Below are 16,307 nucleotides of genomic sequence, written 5' to 3' on the forward strand. Positions count from 1 at the left end.
AATAAAACTAAAAATTAATAACAAACTCCAAAGTAAAAAGCCCCTAGCACTTATAAACTTTTAAGTTCTCTTTTGTAAAACTCAAGGAAATTCAAATAAAAATGAAAAATATCTAGAAAATAATAAGGAAACACTACATATCAGAACCTTTGCTATATAGTTCAAGCAGTACTCAGAAGTAAATTCATAGTCTATTATTTAAATTAATAAAAGGAATACAAATAAGTGTATCCAACTCAAGAAGTTAGGATAAGAACTATAAAATAAACCCAGGTAAAGTAGAAGAAAGAAATCAATAAAGACAAAAGCAGAAAACAATAAATATTTGCATAAAACTTATTATTTACATAATAAAAATATAATATAATACAGCTAGTGATTAAACAAAATATAACACAACTAGTAATTGAATTCAAAATCTGGTTGTCTAGGGAAAAACAGTAAAATAGACAAACTGCTAATTAACCTAATCAATAAGTAACGAGAAAAATCTATCAAAAAATAAGTTACAGGATCCAAAAAAAAATTAAAGAATCTTCTTGACTCTATACAATAAATTTGAAAACTTCAATGAAATGGGTAATTAACTAGCAAAACATAAAATTTATCAAAATGGATTCCAGAAGAGCTAGAAATCTTACTGGACCTACTGAACAGAAAAATGGATAAGGTTTTAAAAGAGCTAGCTACATTAAAAAGCACTACAGGTACACGTTGTGATGTTACCAAATCTTAAATATAAGAAGTGGTAGACAGATTAATCAAAAGATTCCAGAGCAGATGAAAAGAAGAAAAACTTCTAAATCTTATATAAAGTGAGCCTAACATCAATACCAACAATACAGCAAAGATTGAGCACAAAAGGAAAAACTACTACCCAGTCTTCACCCATATCAGTGCAAAAATCCTAACTAAATATTAACAAACCGAATACAGTCTCCCCATGAAAGAATAATACACCGTGACCAAGAGGGATTGCATACAGGAAGACAAGAGTAATTCAATATGTGGGATTTTATTAATATAATTCATCCCATTAATATATCTGAGGAGAAAAATCCCATGAACATCTCCATAAATGTTGAAAAAGCATTTGACAAATTTCAACTTCTAGTATCAACTTTTAGAAATTCTTAATAAAATAGGAATATATGTGTACTTCCTTAACACAATAGCACTTATTTACTTTAGTCACAAGTCCAGCATCATGATTTATGTGGAAATCATTCCAACTAAAATCGGAAAATAAGAAATGCCTGCTGTCAGCACAGGTATTTTACACTGTTCTGAGATAATAGCCAATGTAGTTAATAGAGAGGCAAAAATTAGAAATACTGTATTAAAATCGTAAAAGAGGAGTTGAAATCATCACTGTTTGCTGCTGCTAAGTCTATGTACTTGCAACCCAAGAGAATCAACTGAAAAACTACTACAAAAAATATTTGAATTCACCAAAGTTGTCAGTTACAAAATTAATTCACAGAAATCAAGAGCTTTCCTAAGTAAAAACAACAAGATACACCCATTTAGAGTAGCAACAAAAAGATAAAATACTTTAAAATAAATGTGCGAGAGCTGTATGAAGAAAACTTTAAAATGCTCCTGAAGAATACAAAAGTGTCCGTTTTTATCACTAGTTCTTTAATCCATCTAAGATTTATTTTCACTTAATGTAGGAATCTAGTTTTAATTTTTTTCTATATGAATAATCAATATATGAGTTCCAGAACAAATTGGTCCCCAAACCCCACTAATTTGTAATGCCTGAACAATTTTCCCTAAATTAATCTGTAAATGTAATGCAACCAAGAGGAAGTTTTTTTAAACCAGCAAGTAATTCTGAAGTTTATATGGGCAAATTATATATTCAGAATATTTCTGAAAAAGAATAATAATGAGGGGGGCTAGCCACACCAGAGAAAGCGTCAGTATTTAAAACAGTATAACGGCAGCACAAGAATAGACAAGCCGATCAATGAGACTAAGTAGAAAGTCCAGATATAGTCCAACATATGAAGTGTGTATAGGATGAAGGTGGCATCTCAAATCAATACAGAAAAGAGGGACACTTGGTAACCATCTAGAAAAAGATAAAGTCAGATCCATTCCCTCTCTCTTTACATCAGGAAAAATTACAAATGGATCAAACACGTATACATAAAAAATAAAACCACTAAAGCAATCAAGAAACATAGGAAAATTTTTTATAACCTTGGAGTGAGCAAGGCAATTCTAACCTGACACAACCCTAAAGCCTCACAAAAAATTGCCAGAAAAATTCAACTACATAATATTCAAATACCATGCACAGCAGAAAAAAAAAAAAAAAGACGATTGAAATACTGGGAAAAGTATTCCCACATATCACAAAGGGCTAATTTCCTTAATTAGCTACATAGGTCCTAGAAATTGTCAGAAAAGCATCAAAAACCCAGTAGAAAAATTTACAAAGGATATGAACAGACAGCTCACAGAAAAGGAAATACAAATATATAAAATTTAATAGATAAAAAGATGCTTAACATTCCCAGAACAAGAGAAATGCAAATTAAATCCACACTGAAATATCAGAGAGCAAACTTCCAAATGTTTCATTAAAACACTTGTGGGAAACTAGGCACTTTCTTACATCTCTAGTGGGTACACAAATCGACACAACTCTTATAGAGGGCATTTTAATATCTATCAAAATTAGAAATGTACATTACCTTTGACCCAGAATTTCTACCTTTGGGGATTTATCCTACAAATTTACTCACATAAATGGGAAAAGATGTGCGTGCAGGTTACCTATGGCAGCATTGTTTTAATAGCAAAAGAGTGTATACCACTTAACTGTCCATAATGCAAGTTAAATAAATTGTGATACATCCTCACTAAGAAATACTATGCAGGTGTACAATGAACGAGGACACTTTTTGTGTATTGATGTGAAAAGATTCCCAATATATATCAAGTGAAAAAAATAACATACAGAAGAGTATATATATTATATTACCATTTGTGTAAAAATAACATAAGAAAATATATTTTACTGCTTGTGTATGTATTAAATATCTCTGAAAAGATGCAAAATGAACTAACAATAATAATTTGTCTCTGGAGAGGGGAATTGATGGCTTGGGGACAAGGATGAAAGAAAACTTTCCATTTATTTATTTTTTATTTTTTTATTTTTTTTTTATTTTTGTGAGGAAGATCAGCCCTGAGCTAACATCCATGCTAATCCTCCTCTTTTTGCTGAGGAAGACCGGCTCTGAGCTAACATCTATTGCCAGTCCTTCTCTTTTTTTTTCCCCCAAAGCCCCAGTAGATAGTTATATGTCATAGTTGCACATCCTTCTAGTTGCTGTATATGGGACTCGGCCTCAGCATGGCGGGAAAAGCGGTGAGTCGGTGCGCGCCCGGGATCCGAACCCCGGGCCGCCAGCAGCGGAGCGCGCGCACTTAACCGCTAAGCCACGGGGCTGGCCCGAAAGAAAACTTTTCAAAACCTTTTGATTTTTGAACCATGTGAACATACTGATTATTGAAATATGAAATAAATAAAAATTAAAGGTACTTCTATGAATAACTTACGCAATAAATTTGAAAATAAATATAAAATAGGCAATTCTCTAGGTAAATATAAATTATCAAACATCCAGAGAAGAAAAGAAAATTAAATCAGTAGTCAAATACCTATCTGTTTGAAAAAACTGCATATCCAGACTACTTTACGAGAGAGATATCTAACCTTCAAAGAGCAAATAACTTCTATCTAATATAAACTATTCCAGAGATTGAAAAAAAGAGACAAAGCCCCACTCCCCAACTCATTTTATGATGCTAGTATAACCTTTACGCTAAAATCAGACAAAGAGAACAGAAAATTAGAAGCCAAGTTCCCTTTGAACATAACAGGACAAATGCTAAACAAAATATTAGAAAACCCAAACAAGCAATATGTATTTTAAAGTCTCATGACTGAGTAGGATTTAACCCAGGCATACTTTTAAAAATAAAAATTGAAAATATGTAAATTACAAAACATATTTTAAGATATATGGGAAAAATATGTATATTTTTAAAATATCACACACACTTCAGCCAGATTAAAGACCTAAATGTGAAAAGCAAATCTATAAAACATTTAAAGGAAAATATAAAATCCCTTTATTACTTCAGGAGAGAGAAGAATTTCTTATAGTAAACAAACAAAAAGAGCAGAGATTATAAAGCAAAATATGGAGAAATTTGACATTAACATTTTTTTAAATTCTGTATAAAAAAGAAAATAGCATCAAGTTTTTTAAAAGCCAGAAACCAAAAGAATATAGTTGTAACACATAACTGACATAAGACTGGTATTCAGAATATATTTTTAAAACACATATTAATCAGTTAAAAAAGCAAACACACCACAGAAAAATGAGAACAGGATATTAACAGGCATGTAACAGCAGAGGAAGCCCAACCAGACAATAGACATATGAAAAGTTAGTCAATCGAACTGTTTTTCAAAGAAATACACTTAAAAATATATATAAAATTTCTCACTCAATGAACTGAAAAAAAAGTGTGAAACTACTGGCTGTTGGCAACAATGTGGGGAACCAGTTTTCTCACTCCCTGTAAGAGTATAAATTAGTACAAGTACTTTGAATTATGATTTGAAAATATCTAGTAATGTTAAATCTGCACATACCCTCTGACCAGATCGTCCCATTTCTGGGGCTAACGGAAAGAAACCCTTGCCCTTGTGTATGAGATGACGGGTACAAGGAAGCTCTTTGCAGCACTGCTTGTAATAGTAAGAAAGCACAAACAATTTGAATGTTTATCAAAAGTGAAATGGACACATTTTGGTATACTTATATAATAAATGCTATACAACAGTTAAAGGAATGTGTTTAATCTATATCTACCCACATAAATGAAATCGAAAATACAATGTTTAATTAAAAAATCCATATACATATGATCTCCCTTATGTCAAACATTACAATACATACAATAACACTATAGGTTGTATATGCACGTGTATATGATAAAAATATAAACACGGGGACAAAATAGGAACACGCCCTTCTCCTGTTGTGATTGCCTCTGGGGAGTGGGAGAGGACAAGAAAGATGAGGGGATGGGCTTCAACTGGATCTGTAATGTTTTATTTCATTACAGAATGTTATGGCCAAATGTTACCATTTGTGATATCTGGGTTGTGGGTACGTGGGGTTTGTTACATAACTCCCTGCTCTGGTCTCCATGGGGAGGTCAGACCCTTGCCCTGTTCTGGTTTCCTCTCAGATGCAGAACCTGTCGTGCTGAGCCTGCAGAGCCCCGTGATTCTGGCTGTTACCTGTGACCAACTTGCTTCCTGTGGACCTTCTCCAGGACGTTTCTTCTCCAGTTCTGCCTGCCTGTCATGACACCATCTTTGTCCATTCTGGACCTACTACTACCACTTTACAGAGGCCATTTGCCGTCACCATACCAGGCAGATACCACATTTGCCACCACACTCCATTTCCTCGTAGCCAGTGAGGCCAGGCCTGACCTCCGGCCTCCATCCCCACCGCCGCCTGAGGCTGGGTCTGCATCCCTCATGCCCTGCCTATCCTCAGCTATTAACTGGACCTTCCCTGTGTCCTGAGCCATTACTGGCATTGAGTTTTTAGTTACAGAACTGATTCTTTCTCACTCTTTTATTTCTAGATTTCCTCAACATCCGACAGCAGTACATAATGACATATATACCTCTTACCTAGTTTCTAGTTTTGACTCTACATTTACCCACAGTTAATGTTTACCGTCAGTTGGAAATTTAAACTATACGCAGTTTTGTTTTGTTTTCACCAAAATGAGCAGTTTTGATCTGACCTCGATATTTTGGCTACCCTACTCTTCCCTTTGTTCCCAAAGAACAAAGAAAATGCAGCACTGTATATCTTCTATATTTGTGTTTTTAATGAGCCTAAGCTAAGCTCGTGCGGATACGGTGTTTATTTGATTGGTGCTGATGCAAAGGTAGATGAGCAATTCAAATATAGACTCTTCTGGCAGCACTTTGGAGAGAATGAAGGAGTTTTAGTATGTTGGAGTTGAAATCATTTCAGGAGAAACACATTTCTGAAATTATGATGAAAGTCGATGGAAAACATGATCTGATACAAATATATCTAGTTTATGACATCAGAAAATGTATAGTAGAGGTGAAATTGTAATAATATTTTAGAACTAAAAAAAAACAGGAAGTAATAAAATTTATTTGTTAGGTAAAGTCTTTCTTTATAATGTACCTCTCTCAGAAATTTTGAAAATATTCACAGCTGTACTCATGAATAAATTGAATTACCTCTTGTCTCAAAAGACGTTCTGCCTGATTTCTGGTAATGTTTCTATGATACCACCTGTGAAAGCAATAAAAATAATTTTTAAATTTTATATTCCATTTTTTCCCAGAAAAATTCTGCTCCATTTACTTCATTTTTAAGAACTTACACCAAGACTGATCTTAGAAAATTGAGTGTTTTTTAATTCTGATAAACAATAATGTACTATTACGTGTCAATTAATTTAGTTTTATAGATTTTTATTAGCTGCAAGCCAATATAAAGTTTATTCTATCATATCTCAATTCAACTTTCTGATGCAGACTTAGTATATAATTTTGAATGTTTTAACCTCCTGAAAATTTCCATGAAAACTGTGTGGTTAAGAAGTCATCATCTTCAATAAACGCTTTCCTGAGCTTTGGTAGACAAACTAAAAAATACCCATTTCTTTCTCTCCTCTCGGGAACCCCCTATTTGCATGTTTTTATATGTGCTATGTTATCTTTCCAAAACTAAAACTCACTCTAACTTATTTGATTCTCCAAAGTACATTAACCTGTAGTCAAGCTGGTAGTTTAGTAGAGTAAATGGAACAGCCAATATATAACCCTGCTCCTACACCCTCTCCGGCCTCATCTTTCTCCATCACTCTCTCCTCACTCACTGAGCTTCCGCCACGTTGGGATTCTTTCCTTCCTCAAATTCACCAAGCCCTTTTCTGCCTCCAGTCTTGCTGTTACCTCTGCATGAAACATGGCATCAAACGACTTTAGAATATCAGAACTACACACGGTAAACATAATTAAATAATATTGTAATTTAAACATACAGTTTGGTACGACAGTACCTAGTCAGTACGCAAATATTGTACAAGAGAGAGAAAGGAAATGATAGAACAAAGGAGAGAGAAAGAAAAATGGAAAAGCTTTCATTTCAAAACAAGATTTTAAACAGGAGTTAATCTAATATTACAAGAAACACTAATTTTGTGGACAGTGGAAGGAAGAATGCATACACCACCATGTATTGGGTCACAGTGGGTGGGCCAGATGGTGGCTAAATGAAACTCATACCTGACTTGGAGGATGGAACCTATCTCATCATGTGGACTTCCCCTAACCTTCAGTAGTAGGAAGCTGCCACTAAATTAGAATGGTCAGGTACTAAAAGTCCTAATGCCCTCAAATTGAAAATGAACTGTTAAAAACGTGAAACATAGAGAATAGGGAATGACTACAGATGATTCCAGACAAAGTACAGATGATTCCAGACAAAGTAAAATGACTACTTATCACTAATAGGAACAAGAGTACCTGTGATGCTAAACTGTGAATATTATTCAGTACTTTTTATTGAATATTCATCTTGGGGGAGGGAATTTCAAGATGAGTCTGAGACTTCTTGTAGAAAGAAGAAATTCTTTCAAAATAAATGTAGAATTAAAGACACAGGAAACCAGTTTAAAAGGGCCCCCACTGGCTAAGTTGTGAAATGTGGGTACTAAAAGGAGAATAATGATAACAGCTCACTAAAATACGTCGAAACTGTGAAAAGCCAAGACTGCATTAATGATATTTCAAAAAGGGAAAAGTTAACACAAATTGTATTTTTTCTGAATAATGTTTCTCAATCTGCTATCATATCAGTGTTAATTTTGTTGCTTTGTAATTATTTGTTACAGTGATAAATAATATAAGTAAATATATTATTTTTGTTTAAATATAAATTAAAAATCCTTCCACGTGTGGGTGTTATCAGAATGACATCAAAGCAGTAACTGAAGAGCCAGATAGAAGGATATGACGAATTTAGGATCCTTTAAAATAATACAGAATTCCATCAGGCAGGAAAGAGACTGGATGAATGCAATTTAGGGGAGGTTGGGAGCATGGTATTTCAGCATTTCACCTATTTAAATCAGATCATAAAAAGTTAGAAGAGTTTAAAAAAATAAGTAAGGCTGTAACTCATACCCAGACAACACTGATTATAGAAATAATACCAAATGGAGGGCCAGCAGGTGGTGTAGTGCTTAAGTTCGCATGCTCCGCTGCGGCGGCCCGGGGTTCACAGGTTCAGGTTCCGGGCGCAGACCTACGCATCGCTTATAAAGCCATGCTGTGGCAGGCGTCCCACATATAAAAAAGTAGAGGAAGATGGGCATGGACGTTAGCCCAGGGCCAATCTTTCTCAGCAAAAAGAGAAGGATTGGCAATATATGTTAGCTCAGGGCTAATCTTCCTCACTAAAAAATAATAATAATAATACCACCGAATGATGTGGACACAGGACTTGGGGTGAGGCTTCTACTGACATTAAAAAAAAGTTCAACATGTCCAGCTGTGATTTAGTACAAACATCTTGTGTATATGTAAGCCTTGGGTCCCACAACCCAGTGTTAGATTTCTGATCAATAAGTAACAATATTGTCTTGAGTTTTCAACCTAGAAAGCCTATTAGATCTGAGAAGGTATAAATCTGCTTCTCTTAGTGACTTTCTTAGTAAGTGACTACACTGCATGGTAAGCATGCAGTGTAGAGATAATGAGATAATCAGACTCATACTTCTGTAAAGTTCAGGATAAGCAATATGTTAGATATTCAAAATATCTATCATTTTATGAGAATCTGGCATATTAGATTTTTGCCCCTGATTTAAAATTTATAACTAATTTTAAATTTATTATTTGATGTTTAAGGAAACTTGACTAATTTTTAAATATTGTATGGTTAAGAAAACTTAATTTACCACCTTTATAAGTTTAATTTATTAGATTTCCAGGATCCTATAAGGACTTACAAAGTCCTGTAAGGACTTACTTTAAATTGCAAATTTGCCCTGTCAGGGATGTGAAATACTTAAATAGAAAATTGAATTTATTCAGTTTGCTAAAGCAAGTTAAATGTTTCAGGAAATTTAATTAACTGAGATTATAAATAGGACTGATTGTTTAAGGACACCTAGTACGTTGAGCTTGAATTAAGGTGATTGTTCTTATTTTTTTAGATTTATAAATAGTATATGAAGATTTACAAGTTATATTTGAAGGCTTACTGAAAACTAGGTTTTTACATTGTAGTGTTGATGATTTGGATATTAATTTAAAACCAAAGTAGCCATAAATATTTCTATTTATAAAGGTTCCCATGAGATGTCAGAAGCCCACACTGACGTAGACTTCCTTCCCCCATCCGCCCCCTGACAACCTCCTACCACCTTTAGGCCTCAAGTCACTTCCTCAGAAAGGTCTTCCCCAACCCAGCACCCATCTAAATTATATCCCCTTCCCCATTGTTTTCTCCCAGTGTCCCATACTGTTCCTTCATAACACCACAATTTAAAATTATATATTTATTTGTGAATTTGGGGCTGTGTAATATCTATTTCCCCATGAAACTGTAAGCTCCATGAAGACAGAGACTGCTTCTGTACGTGCCGTGTTGTATCTCCAGAGCCTAGAACAGCTAATAGCTGTACATCGTTAAGTGTGTAATAAATGAAGATTGAAAAAATAAAGTGATTCTGGAGGCTGAAGTAAGTATGGCGTGTAGTATATCTGTAATACTAAGCAAAGTGGACCAAAGCGTAAATGTCTTTCCTGTTAGTTTCACAGTTCAAGGAAATAATAATAATTGCTAGAATTCACACCATACGGTATGAGACAGGTATTACTGTCCCCAGTTTTCAGATCATTCAGAGGTTTAGAGACATTAGATGACTTTGCCCAGAGCCAAAGCACTAGTCAGTGGTGATGCTGGACTTTGAACCCAGATTTCTCCTATTTCTTAGCCCACACTACAGTATTTCAACCTAGGGCAGTAATTTCTGTACAGTCATTAGAACAGGACGTGGCACATAGGGGTTGATAAATTTTAGTGATTTATATTGATAATTATTATATTTATATTTTAATAAACCTATTTTAAAAATAAATAGCAATAAAATTAAAAAACTAGCCACCAGACACTGTGTTAGGTACCTTTGCACAGATCTCCTTTAATCTCCTGGAAAATACAATGTGGAAAAAGAGTCTTATTTTTCGAATTTTTTTAACAGGAGATTTCCAAACAAAACTTCCCCTGACTTGGCCTTCGGAGAGATCTGTTTGTGTTGGGCAGCTTCAGCTGGGGATAGTGATGGGACCCCCATGGTGCATGCTTGAGTCACTCAGATAGGTGTGGATCTGTTTTCTAAGGAAGGTGGGTTCAGCCACCTGGGGGCTTTGTTTTACTGAGCGGACACTGGAATTTGGGGGCAGAGCTAAATGACTCAGATCAAGAGAGAGGGCAGGACCAGCTGAGAGAAGGGGGAGAAAAGTGAGAAGAGACCCTGTGATGAAAGCTGAGGAGAGTGACTTGGGAGAGTGAACAAAAATAACAGACAGAGAAGTCTGGTCAAGTTATGTAGATGTCATGAGTCCTGTGGTCATCTATCTCCTTCTCCCCTCCAATAGAGTCTACATTATTCACCACTGCTTTTAGAATTGGATTTGTTTTGGGAGAAAGATGTACTGAGACCAAGGCAGGGCTTTCATTCAATTTTTAAATGAATTTTTAAAACCTGGCTCTCAGAGAAGCACCTGTTTTAACGCCTCAACTCACATCACCTACCGCCATCTGCTGGAAGCATATGCTAATTGCAAAACCAGTATCTAAAGGGGGGAGGGAACTCCAGCGCGCAAATTGCAAATCTAAAAGACTAGGACTACTCCCAGCTCTGCCACTGTCTACCTGTAAATCAATCTTTCAACCTTAGTTTCTGATCTGCAGAACGAGGGGCTAAGAAAGTGATTGCTAAGGTCTCTTCCATCTTCCAAATCTATAATAGTCACAAAAATAGATTTCTAAGCAGAACTCTAGTGAATATGCCAAAAGATCTTCCAAATTATGGCATCAGCCTACTTCTCATCTTCAGCTATGCCAAAAGATCTTCCAAATTATGGCATTAGCCTACTTCTCATCTTCAGCTATTTGTAAAACATTTCAAAAAATGAGCCAAAATATAGTAATGTGTCTATATATTAAGTCTAATTTATCACTCATTGAAAAACTGTCATTTTAAAAATAATTACTTTTCCATTTAGGACATTCAGTAAAACAAGCATAAGATGAGTGCTTGGTTTCATGCTGTCACTGTTAAAACAAAAAAAGTGGCCATACAGAACAAAACAAGAATAAGTTTAAGAAAAGGAGGTTTCTGAATCAATCATTATAAGGATCAAAGATCTCCTAGGCTAGAGCTGCCAAAGGTGTTACTTTCTTTTCCTTTTATAGACCAAAACTGGTATCTCTACATATAAGTGCCAAACTGTACCTGATTTTCATAGATTAACTACAGGTAATATTTTGGAGGACACTTACTCATATATTTCTAAGTTGGTTAGTTTGTTTTCAGTCACGTAGTTGCTTGGGATTAAGCCTTCATTCCTGCAACAGAAGACAAAGCAAAATCAAAATGTTTGGCACGTTTGTGGCATTATCATGGCAACAGCCTTTTTAAAACCTCAAGAATGTCAAGAGAAATCAAATTCATTTTACTGATGAAATTGTTAAAAGAAGAAAAAAGCTTTTTCATTTTGACATTCAACTAAAATCTCTGTACGATGAATACTAAGATTCTGACTTATAATGTGAGTAGTTTAAGATGTTTTATGACACAAAATCTTTGCAAAGAGGAAAAGGGGCTTAAATGATCATGGAGATGTCATAGTGACTAGATTAAAAACACAGTAATTACAAACACAGCAACTTAATTCTTTTTAATTGCTGCAGAGTAATCCACAGAATATTCTGCTTTAGCCAGGCCCCTATTACAGCAAGGCTATAAATAAATACTTGAACATGCCTTCTTGTGCACAAGTAAGAATATTTCTCTAAGACAGATACTAAACAGGGAAATTGCCGGGTCACCGAATATGTGCATCTTTCAGCAGATACGGCAAATTGCCCTTGAAAGAAAATATACCAATTTACACACCCATCTCAGTGTAGGGGTTTCTCTTTTCCTATACCTTCACCAACAAAATTTGAAGTTAGAAAAAGCTCTCCAACACATATTATTGAGAAATACAAGCAAGTTGCAGAACAATGCATAAAGTATGGTAAGATTTAGGTAAACTAAGTCTGCAAACAATACCATATATTTTAATATGTGCAAAAAAATCCCTTGAAAATGATCTGGAATCATACTCACTAAATGAATAATGGTGCTTACTTTTGGGAAAGAGACTGGGTTTGGAGATGTGGCAAACAAGAATTTTGGCATTATTTATCATGCTTGCATATTATAAAAAATTATATTCACTTATTAACTTTAAAGTTAAAAATTAATCATTTTTTTTTAGGTCTGAGTCATGCTAAGAGACACCTGCAGGAGTGGCTAAGTACACAGTCCTGAACCTAACACCTCTTTTCCCACTGAAAAGTCTCCATTACGTGTCGAGTCTAAACTAAGAAATGGTAAGAGAGTCAAATCATCAGGAAAATATAAAGAAAGAGGTATGTAATGTAGACACTTCTAATACTTAGGTACTTATGATATCCAAATCTTGACAAAGTTCGGGAATCAATGCTAGCATTCTCTCCCAGGGAGCCCAGATACTACTTCAAGTCTTCTCTACCCTGGACGCCAGTCAGGCGTGAACAATCTATTGCAACTGACACCATGAAGTCTGTTTGCATCCCAGGGTCTTATTTTCTTTCCAATTTAATTCAGCAACTACTGCAATGTTTACTTCCAAAACTAGTCATCGTAGAAATATGAAAATGAGTAAGACACTATTTCTGTTCCTACCTTAGAGTTTAACAGGAAAAAAAGTCGAATTCCCACAGAAAGTATAAATCAGAATAAGAACCTATATGGTAGGAATTATTATTCCCATTTTACAAATAAAGAAACAAAAACTCATTAAAAATAGAACTTCATATGATCCAGCAATTCTACTTCTGGGTATTTATCCAAAGAAAACAAAAACACTAACTCAAAAAGATATATGCAGCCCCGTGTTCACTGCAGCACTATTTACAATAGCCAAGACATACCACTGGGGAGGTGTGGGGACAGGTGGTATTTCACGCAGAATGAAGAGTAATAAACCTGGAAAAAATGAGCCACTAAACAGTCTTCTTTATGCTTCAGATGTCTTTAGAGGATAAAAGAGGAGGAATTTGAAAAAGACCAGGTCACCAGTCTTACCCCAAACGGTCTCTTGCCTTCCACCAGTGAGGATTATACTTCTCCAATATCAGGTATTCCTCCGCTCTCTTTAATGCTAAATCACAGGGCTCTCTGGGCAGAAAATCATATAGAGCCTTCACTTGGATCTTCTCTTCACCAACCTCAGAGAGTGGGAGGGGAGGCAGCGGTTTGCGTTTTGATGGTTGCACACGGCCCCTGTTGGACTGTGAAAACCAAGGAATGAGTTGCCGTACTATCGTTTCAGTAATCCCTACTAACAAAGAATAGGGATATAGCATATTTGCCTATTGCCTCGCTTCTCCCATCCAGTTGCACCAAAGCAGAAGCCAGGGTGGGATAAACGTGAGAAATGACTAACTACAAAACAACTTTCAGATCCAGCAATACACTCATCATTTTGTAAATTTTCAAGAACACAAATTCTCTTGCCAGCATTGCATTGGATTTTTTTCATGTCACAGTTCTTAAAATTTGATTTCCTCTCCAACAGTTTCACTTAGTTTTAAGGATTTTTCTCTCTTGGAAAAAGAAAACCAGCCCTTCCCTTTCATGTGCTGTAAGCTTGTATTTGGGTTCATCACACCTCCTAAGAACAACGTTTCTCCCAACACAGAAGTGAAAATTAATCCTGGCCTCAAAATGGCAGTAGCCAGAATACATTTTTTTCCTATTCACTGTCTGGTGTCAAGTTCTGCCGAAACATAGCAGAGTCGGCTATTTTAACAGGTCTGGTTTTCTTTTGCTTTCTTCTAGAACATTCATTCACTAAATGTTTATTGGGCACTTATTATGTGCAAGCATGATACAAGGCTCTGGGCATGGCAGCAAACAGGACTTCATGGAACACAGACCCTAAAAACGCAAGCTTCCTCCACCCTTTCTCCCCCATCAAGATGATACTCACTTGCTTCTTACTTGGCAATTCGCTGAACCATGGCCTGCGACGTTGAGTACATTTTTCTGAAAGTTCTTCATCTTTGCTCAGGCTTATTTGTGTTCTCACTTGTCTGACATTGAAAAACAATCATGTTACAAATGATTATTTGTCTTCAGGTTATCTATAAATCCACTAGATTTTGACAAAACTAGTAGAAAAATCCAGGTCTCTCCAACTGCTTTTTTATTTAGAAGACTTCCTAACTCCATTTCTTTGGGCAAGTCACTACCTCTCAGAACTTCGTTTTTTTAATCTGGAAACTAGAGATGCTAAGAGCATATAGAGTTGTTATGAAGTGAAATTGAGAAAACATATGTCACATGCCCAGTACAGAGTCTGATGCATATTAATGGCATGAAATTATAATCAAGGTAATGAAAAACTTAACTCTGTTCAGGCACAGTGTTTATCATTTTACATGTATTACTTCATTTGATGGTATTGATTGTTGTAAGTAGACATGGTGTAGTGATTAAAAACATGAGTTTGAATCCTAGCTCTACCATTTCATGATGTGGCCTTATGTAAACAATGTAACCTCACTAAGCCTCAATTTCCTCATCTGTGAAATGGGTATTGTAAAAAACCAGAGGTGGCTTTGAGTATTACTTGAGCTAATAAATGCAAACCTGTTAGCACAGTCTGACATATAAGACACTCCCCTTAAATGTTAGCTCTTAAATCATCGTGGTGCCTTGGATTTTATTCTTATACAATGATTTTCTGGGCATCAAAGTATAAGACACACATAGTTTTGGGGAGATATTCAAATAAATAAGACAGGATTCTTGCCCCTAAAGGATAAAAATTACACAGTGGAATACAGACATATAAACAGCATACATGAAATAAATATTAAAGAGAGAATCAAGCCACATGCTGTAGGAACACAATGGAAGGAGCAATTAAAGCCAAGAGGACCGAGGAAGAATCACGGAAGATCTGATATTTGACCTAGGCCTTTAAATGAATGGGCATTCAACAGGGAGACCATGGGAGAAGGGTTTCCCAGGCAAAGGGAACAGCAGATACAAAGAGACATGGAGACTCAATAGACAATAAAGAAACTGAATGAATCAATTTCCAAGAAGTTGCCCTCAGAAATAGACTTACCGCTTCTGCACAGAACAGCAACAGCAGCAACAGAAAATCGACTGGATGGTATTATCTGAAAAGCAGATCATTCTCAACTGTTAGAAAGCCAGGAGACCATGATAGTGGATAGATGAGACTGGTGGTGCTATTCCAAAGGAGGAAATCCTCAAGGGCAGGAGTGCTATGAATTATCATAAAGGATATGCAAAGTCTTGACCTTGCCCTCTTTCACTAGTGGAAGATGAAAAATGTCACTAAAGCAAAAATAAGTTACTGGCACCCTGGCCAATGTGGTTTCCCTTCTCAGGCTCTTCTCCCCAGGTCTGGTTTACGCATTTCCTCTGTCTGTGAATGATAAGTGACCATTGTATTCTACTTTACCTTGGTCGGGGCTGATGTCAGCTAACAAAATGTACAAAAGAATACGATTCCAAAAACAATGTTCTCTTAGGAAGTCTGTCAGCAGGGATTTTGAATTAGATCCATCACATTTCTTTTAAAAATATTTTTTTAATATATATATTTTTATATATTTATATAAAATCATAGAAGTACATATTTTATATTTAATATAATACATTATATAGCAACATAATTTAATATATTTGTTTATAAAATATTTTTATATATTTATTTAATTTTATATATAAATGTATATATGATTTTTTGGCTCTCAATTTTTCTATGGATTAAGTCCAAATATAAGCTGAATATTTAAAGAAAGAACTAGGTAGCTAGTAAATCTAGGTCATACTTACCC

At 35.2% G+C, this 16,307-nt stretch overlaps 1 protein-coding gene across 2 annotated transcripts in view; it reads right to left on the bottom strand.

The window, feature by feature from the left end:
• Positions 1-16,307, bottom strand: part of TXK (TXK tyrosine kinase) — a 58,536-nt gene that overhangs the window by 26,778 nt on the left and 15,451 nt on the right. The window contains exons 2-6 of one of the 2 annotated variants that reach the window (XM_058547008.1): positions 15,566-15,620; positions 14,420-14,522; positions 13,513-13,718; positions 11,679-11,744; positions 6,338-6,392 (exon numbers count right to left, since the gene is read on the bottom strand). In XM_058547008.1, the coding sequence (XP_058402991.1) occupies positions 6,338-6,392; positions 11,679-11,744; positions 13,513-13,718; positions 14,420-14,522; positions 15,566-15,620 (485 nt within the window). Of the gene's footprint in view, positions 1-6,337; positions 6,393-11,678; positions 11,745-13,512; positions 13,719-14,419; positions 14,523-15,565; positions 15,822-16,307 lie in introns of those variants that run through there. The other variant, XM_058547009.1, reaches the window with a different exon arrangement.

The sequence above is a fragment of the Diceros bicornis genome, chromosome 8 (genome assembly GCF_020826845.1).
Source record: "Diceros bicornis minor isolate mBicDic1 chromosome 8, mDicBic1.mat.cur, whole genome shotgun sequence".
Lineage (NCBI taxonomy): Eukaryota > Metazoa > Chordata > Mammalia > Perissodactyla > Rhinocerotidae > Diceros > Diceros bicornis.